Source organism: Dendrobium catenatum, unplaced genomic scaffold (assembly GCF_001605985.2).
Source record: "Dendrobium catenatum unplaced genomic scaffold, ASM160598v2 fragScaff_scaffold_1608, whole genome shotgun sequence".
Taxonomy (NCBI): domain Eukaryota; kingdom Viridiplantae; phylum Streptophyta; class Magnoliopsida; order Asparagales; family Orchidaceae; genus Dendrobium; species Dendrobium catenatum.
The window spans coordinates 2611270-2631226 of NW_021320070.1; the positions used below are offsets into that span (position 1 = coordinate 2611270).

Below are 19957 nucleotides of genomic sequence, written 5' to 3' on the forward strand. Positions count from 1 at the left end.
ACAAATACTCCATTCAGAAAACAAGCTGTTCAATTCCTCCATTATCGTTAGTTTCCATAAATGTTGCAAAATGTAGAAGTCAACTTTGCATACATGCATCTTTCATACATGACAAATGGAGGGTGTTAGACAAATAATATAACAGTGCTTATTAACCAAAAACCTTCTAATATGAAGAATTCAAACGTACGTAGGCTGGCACTCAGTGCACAGCATTTCAATCATGTCGAGCTAGCCATAGCAGATGATATAAATATAGCCCAAACCAAGCAAGAAAACTCATCGAAACAACAAATTCCTAACTCGCAGTTTAACAATGGCGGTCACTACTCACTCTGCAACATTCCTCGTTTCCATAGCCGTCTTAGTCATCCTTGCCACATCCACTGATCATTCTGCCAAGTTCTTCGGCAACGTATTGAAATCTGGGGGCAAACTTGACACCGGCGAATCTCTTGTTCATGGCAACTACAGTTTTGTCATGCAGAAAGATTGTAATCTCGTCTTGTACGACAATCAGACCGCATTATGGTCGTCTCATACAGACAACAAAGGCGTCAATTGTTTTCTCGTATTGCAGAATAATGGCGAGCTCGTCATCATTTCCAACTACCGAATCACGGTATGGAGAAGCGAAACAGGTGGGCAAGCGGGCAAATATGCGCTCGTCCTCCAGCCAAATGGTGATGTTGTGGTTTACGGTAATCCGGTGTGGTCTACAGGTACCAGCAATATTGAATTACCCAAGCATTAGTGATCTGTTCCGGTGAAGTAACACTGCAGAAGAACTCCTGAGAAGAAGATGTTGGAAAAAAAGTATAAGAGTCTTTTTACTTCCAGTTATATATGTGTTAATAAGTACTGTAGAAGCTTTCTTACAGTTGGCTTTGTCGTTTTCTTTTGATCTCGTATTATAAAATCCTATTTGGGTAAATGCGTACATCATGTGTTTTGATTCAAGTATTGAAAGCTTTTTAATAAGTTGATGCTTTTGATTGATCTGATACACTGCATAATGAATTGTAGAATAATTTGTATTCTTAAATAGAATAAGAAAGCAGCAACCAGCAAAATCTTTCATCTGTCAAATCTAGATAGACATTTCTTTGCTGTGGAGATCTTAAGAGTTTCAATTGTATCAAATATAAACTGTTTGCTCAAAACAGATCTATGGAAACCCAAAAAAAAAAAAGATTTTTTTTTTCATAATTGATTCAACCTAAAAAAATTATCTTGATCGAACACTAATTTCATGGCAAAATCAAGTTGGAAATTTCTAAAATTAAAATTGGGATCATATGAATTCCGATTTAGCAAATTTATAGTCGAACTGAACGTCTCTTAAATACAAACCCAACGACACCAAATTCAACTCAATCTGAGCCCAAATGGGTCTAAATCAAGGGACTGAAGCGTTGTTGGGGGGTTCGAACCACAATTTGGATTACCAAACGGTTTGCAAACATGACGTTCTTATAGTCGAATTGAGCCGCTCGACAAGAAAAATCCAACGAGCCCAAGATCACTAAATTACGACATCCCTAGGACATTCAAGTGTCTATCAAATGGTCCACGATCAAGGGATTCAACATCGGTCGTCCATCCAAGCCACTCCCCATGTGCCCTTAATCTTTTACCTATTTATCGGCCATGCCACTCTAGGAAATATATAAATAGACTCCTCATCCCTCTTGAAAGGGGGACCCAAGCAAAAAGAATTCAAGAGAGAGATCGGAAATCGCTCTTTCCTTCTTGCTCCTCTTCGATCAACGCATGAGTTCCGCCGGGCCACCACAATTCGTTGCTCCGCCGGACCACCACTTGAGGCCCTCACCTCCACTGGACCACCACACTTGAGGCCCTCACCTCCGCCGGACCACCACTTTATGTCATTACCTTCGCCAGACCACCACTTGAGGCCCTCACCTCTATCAGACCACCACTTAAGGCCTTCACCTCCACCAGAACAACACTTGTGGGTCTCATCTTTGCCAGACCACCATTTAAGGCCCTAACCTTAGTCGGACTACCACTTGAGACCCTTACCTTTGCCGGACCACTAATTGAGGCCCTCAACTCCATCAGACCATCACTTGAGGCCCTCACCTACGACGGGCAACCACTTGAGGCCCTCACCTCTGCCAGACCACCACTTAAGGCCCTCACATCCGCCGGACCCCCACTTGAGGCCCTGAGCTTTGTCTGATCACCACTTAAGGCCCTAAGTTACACCGGACCACCACCTGAGGCCCTAAATTCCGCCAGACCCCACAACATGAGGCCCTAAGTCCTACCGGACCACCATTTAAGGCCAGGAGTTCTGCCAAACCACCACCTAATGCCCCAAAAGTTCTACCGGACCACCACTTGACACCTAGAGTAAGCTCAGAGTTCTGCCAAACCATCACTTGATGCCCAGAGTTCCACCATACTACCATCTAACGTCGAACTTCCACTGGACCACCGCCCGACGCTAAAGTTCTGTCAATTTGGCTTGCGAATGGAAAAGGCTGTGAAGTTGGAGGGCTTGCGAAGTTTGTATGGAGGAGGTCTCGTTCATGAGGTCAAAGAGAACTGAAGGCTTCATTTGGTTGGCTTTTAACAACGTTGAAGAGTAGCGATCGAGGCGCTCTGAACAGAAATCCCGCGAAGAGATGCGAACGGTGCTGAATGCACATTGATTTGGCGGTATTTCGGGCAGATATCACTGACAATTCTATGAATTTGAGCAGTTCATTTCCCCTTTTTTTTGTTAATTTTATGATAAGGTCAAAAAATTGACAGCCTTCCGATGATCACCGGAATAAGAGAGTAGATGTATTAGATTTGACTTATGTAACGAAAGATTGAGGTAGAACTAAAAATACTTAGAAAATATTAGAAATGACATTACTTTTTTAGATTTTAGTGAGAATTTTATGCTTAACATGTTACAATAGAAGAAAAAAAAAGATTCCTATAGCTGACCTTACATAATAGGATAAAGACTTGGTAATACTGTTGTTGTATCGATACGCCATCAAGCAAGACAAATACTCCATTCAGAAAACAAGCTGTTCAATTCCTCCATTATCGTTAGTTTCCATAAATGTTGCAAAATGTAGAAGTCAACTTTGCATACATGCATCTTTCATACATGACAAATGGAGGGTGTTAGACAAATAATATAACAGTGCTTATTAACCAAAAACCTTCTAATATGAAGAATTCAAACGTACGTAGGCTGGCACTCAGTGCACAGCATTTCAATCATGTCGAGCTAGCCATAGCAGATGATATAAATATAGCCCAAACCAAGCAACAAAACTCATCGAAACAACAAATTCCTACCTCGCAGTTTAACAATGGCGGTCACTACTCACTCTGCAACATTCCTCGTTTCCATAGCCGTCTTAGTCATCCTTGCCACATCCACTGACCATTCTGCCAAGTTCTACGGCAACGTATTGAAATCTGGGGGCAAACTTGACACCGGCGAATCTCTTGTTCATGGCAACTACAGTTTTGTCATGCAGAAAGATTGTAATCTCGTCTTGTACGACAATCAGACCGCATTATGGTCGTCTCATACAGACAACAAAGGCGTCAATTGTTTTCTCGTATTGCAGAATAATGGCGAGCTCGTCATCATTTCCAACTACCGAATCACGGTATGGAGAAGCGAAACAGGTGGGCAAGCGGGCAAATATGCGCTCGTCCTCCAGCCAAATGGTGATGTTGTGGTTTACGGTAATCCGGTGTGGTCTACAGGTACCAGCAACATTGAAATACCCAAGCATTAGTAATCTGTTCCGGTGAAGGAACACTGCAGCAGAACTCCTGAGTCTTTTCAGTTCCAGTTATATATATGTTAATAAGCACTGCAGAAGCTTTGTTACAGTTGGCTTTGTCGTTTTCTTTTGATATCGTATTATAAAATCCTATTTGGGTCAATGCATACATCATGTGTTTTGATTAAGTATTGAAAGCTTTTTAATAAGTTGATGCTTTTGATTGATCTGATACACTGCATAATGAATTGTAGAATAATTTGTATTCTTAAATAGAATAAGAAAGCAGCAACCAGCAAAATTTTTCATCTGTCAAATCTAGATTGACATTTCTTTGCTGTGGAGATCTTAAGAGTCTCAATTGTATCAAATATAAACTCTTTGCACGAAACAGATCTATGGACACCCTTTTTTTTTTTTCCCTTCAAGAGGATTCAATACTATTACATATTTTTATGAGGCGAGCTTAAAGCTAATACAAGTAAAGAAGGGCACAAAGCCAATTACAAATAGGATAATTTTTAAACTATATAAGTATAATTAAGAAACGAATAAAGAGTTTTAAGTCTGTTTTAAAAAAAAATTATAAGTTGCCAAAGGCATGGGCGACTTATGCCTGAGTCAATCAGTCAAATCTATCAAAGATGACAGAGTGGCTTTATGAGTTGGCAGAGTCAAAGTTGCTCATTAAATAAGTAACTTTGATCATGGTAAAAACACCACTACTCCCAATCCTTCAAGTTCTTCTCCCTCATTCAAGTATCTCCTTCACCGCTTCTTCGTGCCCTGTCGTCGAGCTCCGTTCTTGTGCTGCTTTGAGGATGTAGATGAGTAAGAAATGTTTAAATGAGCTGTATAGCTTTATTCATTTGTTGCAAATATATTATTTTTCTTAGAAGATTTGAGGATGGAGGGAAAATGAAGAAGAAGATGGGTGATTAGGACTTTTTTGATTTTTTTTTTTTTTTGCCCAGCAAATCGAAGGTTGGCTTCATTTGGCACAACAAAATGTAGGAGTTTAGCAAATTTATGACATACTTTCTTAGATTTGAAATGTTTTGGTGAGTTTAGTTAGCTATTATAGAGCCAGGAAATTGTTAATTTATATTTGAGCAGGAAAAATTTTAGCGAACATACAACAGGTTATGCATGCATAAGAAATTGTTAAATTGGTACAATTTGATTTGATAATTGTTTACTAATTTTGTTAAAAAGTGCAAAAAGCAATTGTAATTATAAATTCTTTGAAAAACTTTGAACATAGTACTTATGAGTGTTTTTTTTTTTTAATTTTGTTGTTGAACTCATCATTATGAATGATATATCATCTTGAATGATATATCATCTTGGACGGTGAAAATATCATTCCCTAATGTGTTTAGATTACAAAACTATAAATTCATCATGACTATCATAGTCAGATTCAAGAAGAAACTACATATGATCCTAGAGGATCAAAATGATATTGGATCAAATATTTAACATGATAATCTAGATGTGTTGTTATTAACTTTCATATTCAAAGACATGTTGATAAATGATATATTTCTCGAAAGAAAAAAAAAAAATCACTTTTTATCTATGGTTTTAATATGCTGATAATGATCGTCTTTGATTTTAATTTTTCAAAATAGAATAAATTTTTTTCCCATTCTATTTAGGACCTAAATAGAATGGAGCTTGATTATTTTTTGGGTCTTAAATCTACTACGAAGGCAAACATCTGTAGTTAATTATATCATATGAAGTTTTAGGCTTTGTACGAATACTCTCGATTAGAATAATGGTATAAATTTTATTTAGAATTTTGAAGGAGTGATATAAAAGGAATGAGGTGAGAATTTCAATAGAAAATGAATCAATTTTGAGCACCTATTTCTGAAGGCGAAAGGATGAGAAATATGAGGTATTTTAGGATTCTAAAGTAATTCGGAAATACCCCAATCTATCTTATATGTTAAGCTTTAAATTTTGGGATTGAGAAAATTTTATTTTGAGTTGTTGTTATCTTAAAAATTTTCGATGTTGGAGACTTACGATTTTGGGTCCACCCTAGAACATATATCTAAGTTGGACACTAAACAATAGTACCCCAAACCTAACTAATAACATACAAATTTGGATTTACCTCAGCCCAGATTGGAGAGCCAGTTAAACCACCTAAGTGTTTTAAAATCATGCATTCTATCTTTATGAAAGATGGGTAAGTTATTTTTTAGTTTTTGAGAATTGAGGCCGACATCTAGCTAGAGAATATTCTAATTAACCCCTTTATTTAAGGATGGTAATAATGACCGAATGCAATTAAAATTTTATTGACTTTTAGTTAGTTTCTAATGCAATTTATATTAATTGACACTTGTATGCAAAAATAATTATGATGAACTTTAAAAATTTGGCTTTAGAAAATAATTTTTTTCCTAGTGATGTACAATACCCCCTAGACAGAGCTATACACCCTAATATGTTTGGTGGTCTGCCACGACCAACAGGTGGGGAGGTGCCAAATGAGGAGAGAAGGGAATATGAATGCATGAAAAACTCTTGGGCGTTTCGAGACTTACTTCTTAAAGAGCACTTTATTTTTCTATATTAGCTTAAAATTTTTTTAGTTAGTTATAAGTAGAATTTTTTTTGCGTTGTTCTCAAGAGCCTAAATGTATTTTTCAGGCTAAAATAAATCGCACATGTAACAAAAACGAAGAAAAACATATAATTTCTAGCGCATAATTAATTTAATCACATTATCAAATTATATATAACCAAATGAATATAAATGACATATGATAAGTGCCACTTAATACAACCTGAGGTCAGTAGAAATAAAAATTGGTCAGGCTCTATTGATAACATCTTAGAGTCTAGTCCTAAAAAATGATGAAATTTTTAAAATGGGCTATTTTTGTTTTCACTCCTTTAGCTCTTTCTTTTAAACTCTTTATATCTACCGGGTCTGGATATTCCAAATAAAAAGAACTACTCCATGTAGGTTTTTTTTTTTTTCTCTCTTTGGATTTCAAGTCATCCTAATTTGGATCTCCAAATAAAAGGAACTCATCCATGAAGAATTTCAAGTCATCCGAATTTGGATCTCCAAGTGTTTCCTTCAAATTGAATACTAAAATATTTCATTTCAAGTTACTTTTATAACTCTTTTTTTAATTTATATTTATAAAAAAATAAAAATTAAATGACTTTAATATAACCTACACATTATTCTAAGAAATTCATATATTTATAAATCACAAGCATTTGAATAATCAATTTTTCATAATTGAGCCACCACATTCGCTTGGCCATGCTTTTAAATTTTGAAGTGAGCTTAGCAATTTTAAAACCTGCAAAAACTTTTGTTAATCACATATTTTTTATTTGCTCCTTTGTATAGCCCTACATAAGTATGACCACATGCAGAAAACTTCATTAATATCCAGACCGTCCTAACCTAAGAGAAATCTTGCGCCCATCATATCATATCACAAGTAGCATGTAAAATAAGAGCATCACTGAAATAGGTATCATAAAGCATATCAAGTCATAACAACCAATAAATAATGAAATCCATATAAAAATCCACATAAAATCAAATAACACAGAAAAAGCAAGCATGAAGGAACAACAACCTAGCCTAAAATTAGAGTTGGTTTCCCTAATAATCATCTACAATGTATGTATTAGGATGTATCGTTTGGATACATGTATCATAAATAGGTCGTTGTTGTTTGAAGTTTTCTGATCATTTTATTTTTGTAGGCCGAAGGGAATTTAATTGGATTTTAAATATTAGTATTTTAGTGTTCACTTTAGGAAGAGTTTTAAGTGTTAGAGATGGATAATTATTGATTTTCTAATATCCTAAATTTAATTGGGTGTTTATAGCTTTTAAGCCTCAAAATTTAATACACTTATGTTCTTCAAAATAAAATCTACATAAGATATGGAGGCTTCCATTAATTAATGATTTATGGTTAGTTATTTAGGTTGAATACTAACTTCCTTTTGATTTTACTAGGGCCATGAGATTTATATCACCCTCTTTGGGGCTAACTTAATAGCTTCGTAGGCCTCATTAATTATCATTGGGTTTATATTTGATTTAGTTCATTGATTAGTTGTCAAGATTTATGATCATCTTGTTAATGGTTTCTTAAAATTATAATTTATGGTTTTCATTACACCAAATTTGTTCGTGACGTTGTCACAATGAGCACGAGGACCAAGGCCTCCTTAGGATAGTAGTCACGCGGACGAGATAGCCCATCCTAAAAACTTTATTGTTGGAATAATGGTTGCTTATTTTAATCTTATAATATTATTTAACTAATTAGACTGGTGATTTATTAGAAATTTGATTATTTATTGATTTTTGTCATTCAGTTAAATATTTAAAATATTAAATAAAGGGTCTAATTTGAAAGAACAGCAACCCTAAATCCTAAATCCTAAACCCTAAATCTTTATTCAATTTGGATTTATTAAATTTGTTTAAGTTTCAGGCCCCATAAAGAGGCTGATTTTTTGTTTTAATTAATTCTTTGACCAAATGAACTCAAAATTCATTGAAATTAAAATTCAGGGTCATGATGTCACTAAGTTTATTACTGCAAAGTATGGGTGTGTATTGTATTTCTTCGGATTTTTCTAAGTTGTAGACAAATCCCTTAATAATTTCCCTTAGTTGCGTTGGAGTAGAAAAGATCAGCATCAAAATCAAAATATTTAACTGCTTATGACCTCAAGCTGGTAGATGACTTTTTTTATTGAATGAGGGACAAATTTATCATTCCTTTTTTTGGGCGTATTCATTATTACTTATTTATATCTTTTAGTGTTGATAACATGCATATTATGGATTGAATATAGACTATGATGTACTGACATTTCTCCTCAAAGAGGCGTGCATGTCTGACACCGTATCCGACACGACACTTGTCCGACACTCCTCAGACACTTGTCGGACTTGCTGAAAACGTATCCGATTAAAAATATTAAATAAAATTTGGACACGCGTATCTTCAATATTTTATGATTTTTTTAAAAATATAATTTATTGTATTTGACGGGATTTAAACTAAATTTCTTATTTCATATCCACAACACCAAATCAACGTCCGCACTTAATACCCAATCATCAATATTCTCATTTTCATTTCTTTTTGACAGTGAAGGTATTTTCATCTCCTCTCTCAGTGACTAATAAACAGTATCGACGTCTGACTCTTGATATCCTAATACTAATCATTTTAAGTACAAATTCTAATTAAATGACTTATTATTTTTAAATTATTTTAAAAATACACTTTTTTAATTTTTTTATGCACTATTTTTTAAATATAAAAACTATAACACCGTGTCCAACTCGTGTCTGTGTCATATATTTTCAATAATTGACGTGTCCCGGATCCGTGTCGTGTCGTATCCGTGTCTATGCATCATAGAATATAGATGACTCTGTTACCAATCTAACTGCTAGATGTGATGGTTATATTCGTGATTCAAAAGGTGCTTTTGTTATTGCTTCTAATATCCCAAATGTGGAGGAATTTCGGCCAAAATGAATGTTTTATATTAAGGGCTTCAAATATGTTCAGCTAATCAGATATCTAATATTTGGATTGAATCTTATTCTAAATTGTTGGTTACTTTTATGTCTCCTAAAGCTAACCTTTATTATGCTTTCTTTTTATTAGGTCACTATATGGTGTTTGGGTTTGATGTTGGTGGGTTTGATCTAATTTATTTTATTTTGGGCTTTCCTATTTTTATATCTGCCTTAATCTAATTAGTTTTGATTTTATTTCTAGCTCTTAAATGGAGTTGGGTCATATTGTTTTGTTTGGTGAATTTCTCATGTGGATGATATATTATTACTAAAATGGGACTATGTGATTTGTATTTCTACGGTCATTTCTTATGGTGATTTACTACTTATGTTGTTGCGGTATTGCTCTGCTATTGTTGGGCTATCCTTTTCTTCTCAAGGCCCCCCCTGCTTGCACTCGCCAGTGCGGCCACTCGTGTCGGGTCAACCTCTGTCGGGTCGGATCAACCCGCCGGGTCGGGTCTGGGTTCGGATATCCAACACATTTACCTACCCGGTTTGAGTTAGGGTCGACTCGTCTGAACCCCGATCATTTCCGGGTTCGATCCGATCCTGACCCGTGACCCGAAATTGACACCCCTACATGTAGTTTTGTTTGAAGAACATCTCGTGTTTTCAAATGGAGATTAGCTCCTATGGATTGTTGTTATTTTTTTTTTTCCTTCTAATATGAATATCTATTGGATTTCATATCCTTCCTAAATTCTGTGTCATGAGATTTACTAACCCCTTTCTAAAAAAAAAAATACCCCCTCTCTTTTGATGTTTGTGAGAGTTTTGCCGCTTGCACCAGTTAAGGACTGCTCTCCTCGCTATATTGATGGACTGCTGGAAGGATTCTTCGTCGATCATCTTTTCATATAGACTATGATAGTGAAATCTTTTTGGCCTTCTTCAGTTTGATGGTTAGGGTAAGTGTTTATTTTGGTATCTTATCTTAATTTTGTAGGAGCTTTCATTTTCTTGTGGCAACCACTTTTTATTGATCTTTCTAACCCGAGGAATTGATCCTTCGTGATTTTTGGGCATTGGCTTCTTGCCTATTGTTCTTTTTGTTGTTCCAATATTGCATCTTTAGATAATGAATCCTTTAATCTTTAGTTTTTTTTTAAATATCTTTTAATTATATCTCTTTGAGCAATAGCCTCTTTTTTGATGAAATAAAGTTTATCTTTCATTACAAAAATAGAAAAAAAAGTCTTTATCGTTAGAAAGAAAGACCTTACTCCAATTATTTTTTGGCTAGGCAACTTTACATAGGGGTGCAAACGAGTCGAGTCGAGCTTGAGCCAGTGGGTATTTGAGTCGAGTTTGAATGACAAATACCAAGCTCGAGTCGAGCTCAAATGATGAGCTTGAGCTCGACTTGTCTCACAAAACGAGTCGTGTCGAGCGGCTCGTCGAGCTCCTTCCCAATCTCTGTCATCAAGCGTCATCCAGAGCTATGTCGACCCGAGCTCCGTCGACCATCAAGCTCCGTTAATCGTCGTCCCATCAAGCTTCGTCAAAGCCGTGAGCTTGTCGTCCCAAGGCGTGAGCTCCATGTTCCTGTCGAGCAATGTTGAAGCATGCGAGCTCCTCCGAACCTTAAATCTCCATCGTCCCGAGCTTCGTCATTCGTCATCCCGTCAATTTCCGTCGAAGCACGTGGGCTCCGAGCCTCCAACCTCTGTCATTCCTAGCTACGTCGTCGAGCAAGGTTGTATGAGTTCCGTGGTCAAGCAACATGCAAACGCCATCTTCATCGTCATCCCTAGTTTCTTAGTCGAGAAAACTCCGTCATTATCATTTCTGACCTCCGAGTCGTCCTCTTGTCAGCCCATCTCGCCTGCCCAAAACATTTTTTTCCCGCCCGGCCCCTAGTTCCACCGTCCAGCTGCTTGCCAAGCCGACGAGTCGAGCATAGGTTTGTTCAAGCTCGAGCTCGATAAGCCATCGATCTCGAAATCGTGCTCGAGTTTGACTCGCGAGCTCGATCAGCTTGACTCAGCGAGCCTGTTACCGAATTGAGTCCGAGCTAACTTACAAGTCAACTTGACTATGTTACACCCATATCCTCACTCACTCCCTTTGGAAATACCATCTTAGCTTTGATTTTTAAAATAAATAAATTATATTTTTAGCAAAAAATATTAAGTGAATATAAAAAGAAAACATAAATAAACCAAGCTAGCAAGTGCAAACTCATAGCATCATATTTATGTATTATATATATATACATGCGACAAAATTCAGAAAGAAATAATTCGTGTCATAATATTTTGACGTTAGGAAGAATTTAACAACCCTCAAATACATACTGACATTTATGCCAAATATGATATCTGAGAGTTGTACTAATCTCATTAGAGCAAATTCAATGACAACTAAGTTTTATTTCCACTTCAGCATTTCCATCTTGTTGATTACCTGGAGTTTGCAACCCTGGTTCATACTGTTTCCTCTAAACTTTTTTCTTTTCGGGAGCTGCTCTCATTCTTTAATATTTTCTTAAAAGCTTTAAAAACAGCTAGCAAATAATATTATAACCATTATTTACAATTGATCCTGTAAACTGCCAATCCTAATCTGAGTGGGTTGATGCTACTTCTTTAGTTGTTTGATGCAGCGCTAATGACGTTAATTAGGAAAGCTAATGACGACAGAAATTAACAGCTTTCACCTATGAGATTTTTTTTTATTGATATTTCCACAGCTGTATCTTTTTTTTTCCTCATCCGTAATTAGGTCTCGCTTCATTTGGGACAGCTTTTTTACTGTTTTCTAATATAAAAATTAAAATTTTATACTAAAAAAGATGCTTTAAGAATTAGTAAGAAAACCGTCTCAAACGAAGCCTTCATTTGTGACATCATTCTAACTCTTTGTCCCAAACGAAGCTTAAGCTTTTGTTTGAAACGGTTGCAATTTTTTTTGTAAAATTATTATGAGAAAAATTATTTTTTTGAAAGCTACTGTAAATAATAATTGCTTAGTATGAAAATTTATTGAAGGCAACAAGAAAATAATAGCAAAAAAATATTTGTTAGTTTGTTTGGTCATACTCTCAATCGTGGGGTTGACATTGACAATTAAGGGATGTCGAGAGAACATAAGTGTGCAACAATAGTTAGAGAATGGTTGGCGGGCGAAGGTGATCAGAGGATTTTAAGTTGGGTAATGGTAGGCTGAAGACTGTGATTTGGGCAATGATAATTAAAGTAATGTAGCCGAATAATGATGGTCAAAAGATTGTAGTAGTGTGATAGTTGTTGGAGGATCATAATAAGGTAATTGAGGTCAGAGAACTTTAATGGACCGATGGTGGTCAAAGGATCCTAATCTAATGACAGTGCTTCAGTGAAATTGAATTCTTCATCTCATTGAGATTCATGTCCGATAAAGTCAATTTTTATGATGTAATTATTATTATTATTATTAACTTAATTGTTAGGATTGATCCCCTTTTAAATTACATGAGTGTCCAATTACTATAAATATGATGCATAAGATGATGTAAGAGATACACCAAAGAATAAAGGAAATTTCCTATAAATCTCTCTCCCTCTCTTCGCTACCCTTTCTCTCACCCAAGAAGACATCTTCCTCTTCAAGAATTTCATAATAATTGTTGCGAACTAGAATATACGTGGCGATAACGTTAGAAAATTTCCGTCTCAGTATTGTACTGATATCTAGCACACAAACAGAGGAGTATAATAACACTAAGATTTTTACGTGGAATACCCTGGAAAGGGAAAAAACCACGGGGTCACGCAAGTTAAAATAATTTCACTAGTGTTTGTTTGAGGTACAAGAGGCTGACTAGTTCTTAAAATTTAGGATGATCAGATTACAATGTTTCACTTCCGGATTGAAATCCGATTACAAACAAGTTGCGTATTCGAGCTGAATTCAGAGTCATTTAGAATTCCCCCATCACTTGAAAATCGGGCAGAGTTCCGTCGTAACTTGGGCGTCAGGGTAGAATTCTGACGTCACTCGGACAGAATTCCGGCGTCACTCGGGCGTCGGGCAAAATTCTGGCATTGGTGGTCGAGGAGGAGTTTCTTCCCTCCTAATCTTCTTCTCTTCTCTTCTCCTTCTTCTCTTCTTCTTCTTGCTTGAGTCCCTTCTCAAGAGAAATGAGGGGTATATTTATAGATATTCTGGAGTGGCATGGCATGTAAATAGGAGGAGGATCAAGGGCAAATGTGGAGTGGTTCGATGGACGATCGATATTGAATCCATTGATCGTGTACCGTTCGTCAGACATTTGATGGTCTTAATTATGTTGGAATTCGGCGATATTGGGCTCGTTGGATTCGTCTCGTCGAGCCGCTCAATTCGACTATAAGCACGTCATGTTTCAAAACCATTTAGTAACTCAAATTGTGGTTCGAACTTTCCAACAACACTTCGGGTCTTTGCTTTGGACTCATTTGGGCTCAGATTGAGTCGAATTTGGTGTTGTTGGATTCATATTTCCAAGATGCTCAGTTTGACTATAAATTTGCTGAAATCGGAGTTCAAGTGATCCCAGATTTAATTTTTGAAATTTCCAGCTTGATTTTGCCTTGAGATTCGTGCCCGACCAAGATAAATTTTTTTATGATATATCAATAATAATAATAATAATAATAATAAAAGTAAAATTTGCTTGAAGTCATATTTTATGTATACTCTTCCAAAATCAGGCCTACAATTTTGAAAATCCAATGGCTGGCCTGACAGAAAGCTATTGCTCTGGAAACACGAGTTGATTTTCTGCCATTTGTTTGATGAAAATCCAACCAAATTTGATTAATCGAGCGGCTACTCGATGTAAGAACTTAAATCCGGATGATAACGACGAACGCCAACGCGGCCATCGCAGTCCGCCGGCCATTTCAATACACTATAAGTAAAACCAAAATCCATCCACATAACGCTCACCTAACACATCTCCAAGCCAAATCACCCATCTGAACCTTCAATCATGGCTAACCCTCTCACCTCACGAGCAGCATCCGCTATCCTCCTTTGCACAGCCTCCTTCTTCCTCCTCTTCACGTCTTCCAACTCCGAAGCCAGCAGCAATATCCTCATGGCCGGCGACACCCTCACCTCCGGAAAATCACTCTCCGTTGGCAGCTACAATCTTTTGATGCAAGATGATTGCAACCTTGTCTTGTACGATAACAAGATCTCCGTCTGGGATTCTCGCACTGCCGGCAAGGTCTCCAAGTGCTTCCTTCATTTACAAATGAACGGTGAACTGCTCATCATTACCTCGAACGCCACCCAGCCGCCGCTGTGGAGGACGGAGACGGGGGGAAATTTCAACCGGTTTGTTCTCGTCCTCAAGCCCAACGGTAACGCGGTGGTGTTTGGCACCGCGGTGTGGTCAACGGGTACTGGTAGGATGAAGGGAATCGATACTTTCGCGGTGGATAATACGAATGAGAAATCTGTTCCATAGACGGAGCAGACAGTACTTGATACTTGCCAGCTACTATATATGTATGAATAAGAAAAGTCACAGAATTATCAGATTCAGATAGAAGAGCTCCAATTTCGCTTTGAATTGAGCTAATTTGATGATTTTAATGGGATTTCCAATTGAATTTCTGTTATGGGCCTTACAATCTTTATGTCTTTGTTGCTTTGTGTGTTGTGATGAAAGTATGACCTTTATGATATTTTTTTATATACCGTAAATAAAAAAAATCTATTAGAAAATTCGTGTTGATGCCCTTGAAAGCAAAGAATTTTTTTAGCCCTCTTTAATGTCTTAATAATATCAAAATTAAATGATCATAAGCTCATCGAATTTGCCTCTGCATCTAATTGTTCTTTTTTGACAATAAGTTTTTTTAAACAAATCAGATTTAGTTCCAAAACTACAGACGAGACATACAACCAAATGGCCAAAAAGTCAAAGAAAAACAAAACAAAGATGAAAATACCACATTAAATGATAAAAATGCAGAGTAAAATGGAACTGATATAAATCCAAAGCGTTGGACTCAAAAACCCGGTTGCCTAGCTTGGACCATCCATAGGAGGAAGAGTAACCACTAGTGAGATGAATAAACACTCAAAACCACACAGAAGTAATTGAAGAAAAACCAAAGTTGCCACAACAAGTCATGGCCATCGAGGGGGCGAGCAAGAAGCCAGCCTCATCATTGTCCGAAAACAAAAAAATATCAACTCACTTCCATGTCAATAATCCACAAGGTAACCAACAATACTAACCAGCCACATTCGGTCAGAAAGGACCATCAACCGCAACACGTCAAAGAAATAAGCCAAAACAACCAAGCAAACACCAGCAACAAAATTATGTCCAAATCCCAAAGAAGAATTTTCTTCTTTGACAATAAGTTATTGAAAATGGGGTTTAGGTTTAGGGTTTAGACGCGCGATAGTGATTCATAAAAGAATAAAATTAAAGCACACATCTGATAAAGATGATCACTGCTACACTCTTCACCAGGAATAAGTATTGAGGATTTTCCCTATTGGCCCTCCAACAATTTATTTATTTTTTAGTTAAAACCCACCGACGGGCCTACATGTTAATATAAGGGAAAAATTACAAAATCCTTAAAGAGTCCTCTAGCTCTCTACTGCTCAAACGAGCTACAAACAAAAGCAAAAATAAACCTAAGAGCCGGAGTTCCCTACTAAGAAAAAAATTTTTAAGTGACTTTTCATAAAAAATTTAGTGGCCCTCCAACAATGAAAGAGCTGTGGTGGCTCAAAAAAAAAACATTACTAAATGATTTTTGATATTTTTTTATTTAGTTTACATTAATATAATTTTTTTTAATAAAAGTAATGAGAATATATTGAAGTATCAATATTATTGAAATTAATGTAAATTTATGGATCTAATTGTCCAAAAATACAATTTATCAAAATAATTTTGATTGAATAGTAGGAAGATTCAATTGATTTTATTTGTGTTGAAGAAATTTAAATTGAAGTGTTGCATGTGACTAAGGCTTCGTTTGAGACTATTTTTTTATGTTTTTTTAAAATAATTTTTTAGTACTAGAAAGCTCCTACTACTTAAAAAAATAATAAGTAAGGCGTCCCAAACGAAGCCGTTATATATTCTTGTATTTATCGATTGCATGTGTAAAAGACGACAAGTGATAAATCAAATAAGAAGCTGATATCTTATCAAAAATAAAATATATTTATTTAATACTGTCCCAGCATCCCCCAACAAGCTCGATGTCAAGCTGGATCGACAGAATTAAGATTTGAGTCAACCATACAGCTCGATTGATACCCGATCATGGGCGGATCCCCATTTAGTTGATGGGGGGCAAATGCCCCCCCTCAAAAAATTTTTTTTTTAATTTTAGTGAGATATTTTGAAATATTTTAGCTATTTTGGGTATTTTGCCCCCTCTCAAAAAAATTTTTTGCCCTCATTTAATCAATCCTAAGCATCTTTGCCCATCCCCCACCAAAAAAAAATTTTTTTGCCCACCCTGAAAAAAGAAGCTGGATCCGCCCCTGTATCCGATGCTAAACAAACTGGAGATCTATATTGAAGAAGAGGAAGATTATGAGTGTTTGACGTAACGTTCAAATCTCAAAGCATATAAATATTATTATCAAAAAATTGAAAAGTGGATTTTAAAATCATCTAAACTCACTTCACTTTCAACAATTTGGAAGAGATGTGTGGAAACTGGAACCCTTCAATTCACTTATTTATTGCCTAACATTTGCCTACTTTGTCTCCCTTCTTAACAAAAGAATAAACTAAAAAGCTAATAATCATTTCGCAACTTTTGACATTATATTGTTAGCGCTTTCGACAACCTATTTGAAATAACACAATAGAAGATATAAAATATATATCTGTGGAAGAAAATTGGCAAATTGCTTTCTGCAACTCAGTCCTTTAACCACTTCTCTTAGCCAACGTCAAGAACTGCTTCAGGGATTTCTACAAACTTGTTACAGAGAATTGGATCCCAGCCTCTTACAAAGAAAAACAAAAGAAAATAGCTTTGAGAATGATCAACACAAAATCCTGGCTCACTGGATATTCAAGAAGAAAAAATGAGATGAAGGAAGGAGCTAGCCCTTCCTGCTTTAAAGAAACAGCAGCACCATTCTCATTTTGCTCTCATTTTGTATTACGCCACGCTTGCAAAATCGGTCTCCACTCTATTTATATTTATACTAAGAAAAGAAAACAACTAAAACAAATTGAATACTAATTTTAATGTGAACCACATATCTACAATATCTAAGAAACTATTTATGAGTAATAATATAAGGATTGCTCCTTGAACGGCATCACAGTCACTGAAGAAATTATTACGTCAGGAATGCGCGAATATAGCTCTATGTCCGAACTCTAATGAAATCATGACATATGGATTGGACATGTCCATTTCATATTTTATCTTGCTCTTGACAGACCGACTGACCCGACCTAGAGGTGTGATATTTAATAAAGATTTCTTATTATTATATTTTTATCTTGCGAGCCCACCGACCTGACCGGTTCAGAAGTGAAAATTTTGAATTTGCGGCAAATTAAAAGTTGAGGAGCCAATTCGCTTTTCATATTTGACATTGGAGTGGGTTCACTGTTCACTTTTCATCTTCGGCATTGCAGACAATTCACGGTTCATTAGCATTCAGACGCTCTGTTAGCTCATTAAGTTCTATCAAGGTTATTCCCTCATTCTCATTTAGTTCATCTTCAAGTAAATACTTTTTTGTGTTTATTTCAAAATAGATTTTAGGGTCTACGTTTATGTTTTTTATGGTTTAGCATATTTGTTTGTCGCTTTTTGTTGTACTCGTGACCCATCATGTTTAACAAATAGAAGTGTCATGGCCCACCTTGTTTAATAAATAGAAGCCCATTCGTCGCACTGTTAAAGAAAGCAAAAAGGGCAGTCGGTTTGACGTACACGATTGAATGCTCACAATACTGCAAACTAGTGAATGTAAACTTTCATGTAAACTTTTAAACATATGAGATTGTAGAGTATGTATTAATTGTATATTGAGTGTGTGTTGAATGTGTATTGACTCTATATTGACTTTGTATTTCTTTTTTTAAATTAGGTTGCACATATTTCATATATTGTATATGAGTTATTTTTGTTCATTTTTATGATCTTTTTTGAACTTGTACTAGTTACTGTGCATTGACTTTGTATTAAATGTGTATTAAATATATATTAACATTGTTGATTGTGCATCAACTTTGTATTGATAGTGTATTGAATCTGCATCGAAATTATTTTTCATTTTCTAAATTACGTTGAACAAGATTCAAATATATGTTAGTTTTTTATTCATTTTGGTCTCCTTTTTTAACTTGTATTAACTATATATTGAATTGGTATATATTAACTGTGCATTAACTCCGTATTGTCTTTATGTTGATTATGTATCGACAATGTATCGACTATATGTATCGACTATGTATTGACTTTGTATCGATTTTGTATTTTATTTTCTAAATTAGGTTGCATATATTTTAAATGTCTATAAGTTATTTTTTGCTTATTTTACCTCTTTTTTGAATTTATATTAATTTGCATTGACTTGATATTAACTGTATATTGATAATGTATTAATGTTGTGTCTATTAACTTTGTATTACATTTTCTAAATTAATTTTCAAGAATTTTCAATTTCTATGAGTTTTTTTTTTTTTTTTAATGAAGTATTTACTTGGTATTAACTATCACTATTATAAAATAGGTCATTGCTCGGCCAAGAAAAATGGCAGCTAAAAATATTGTATGCTAAAGCAAATAGTGACCGAAAAATATGGGGTCGCTAGTTCGTCGCAGTAGTCTCACCGCTGAGGCTTTTAGTGACTACGCATTTTTGCGGTTGCTAAATTAGTGACTACTTATTAAAATAGCTCGCTAAAATTGTTCATATTGGTGACCATTTTCTTATGCTATTGAGTATTTATTTGTAGCTATTTAATACTTTTGGTTGCTAATTTCACTTATTAAATTTTTGCTATAGCGGCCAAAAGTGGCATTTAAATGTTTCTTGTTAATTTAATAAATACACTTTACAATAGAAAAACAATGGTAATTTTATTGCCACGAGGGTAACAAAGAAAATTTATAGAATCAAGAAGAAAATTAACATTTATTCATTAATTTAATTGTTAAGAATTTGCTAAGAGAAAATAAACATTATATTCATTAATTCTGATATTTTTAAAATACAGTCATCAATAAACACATAAAATAATATCTCAAAAATAAAAAATCATAAAATTCAAATGTAAAGAAAATGATGCAGTATCAGTACAACATACCCTCAGCCCGATTAATCTTTGCAAATCCAAAAATTGAAAAAAATTGAACAAATTACGTACAAACAAATAAATCCAATTTAAACTAAATAATATCTAGGCTTCAACCCACTAAGCAAAGTTCAAAAATCAAGTCAAGAATGAAAAAAAAAAAAGGAAAAAAAAAAAAAAAAACTGTACCATTTTGATCAAAGCTATGAGGAAAAATTGACAAATTCAGTTTGATCCCCCAAGTGAAAAATTCAGTTTGATCCCCCCAACAAGAATTTTTATTACATCCGGTGAAAATACCGA

General features: G+C 35.3%; 2 protein-coding genes across 2 annotated transcripts; both read left to right on the forward strand.

Moving 5' to 3' along the window:
• Positions 1 to 316: 316 nt before the first annotated feature.
• On the forward strand, positions 317 to 3782 carry LOC110114475 (mannose-specific lectin 2-like). Its single transcript, XM_020847361.2, has 2 exons — positions 317 to 753; positions 3338 to 3782. Exons 1-2 carry the CDS (start codon positions 317 to 319, stop codon positions 3780 to 3782), a joined length of 882 nt encoding a protein of 293 aa, XP_020703020.2.
• Positions 3783 to 14329: 10547 nt separating this feature from the next.
• Positions 14330 to 14812, forward strand: LOC110114474 (mannose-specific lectin-like). Its single transcript, XM_020847359.1, has one exon. It carries the CDS (start codon positions 14330 to 14332, stop codon positions 14810 to 14812), a length of 483 nt encoding a protein of 160 aa, XP_020703018.1.
• The last annotated feature ends 5145 nt before the right edge of the window (positions 14813 to 19957 follow it).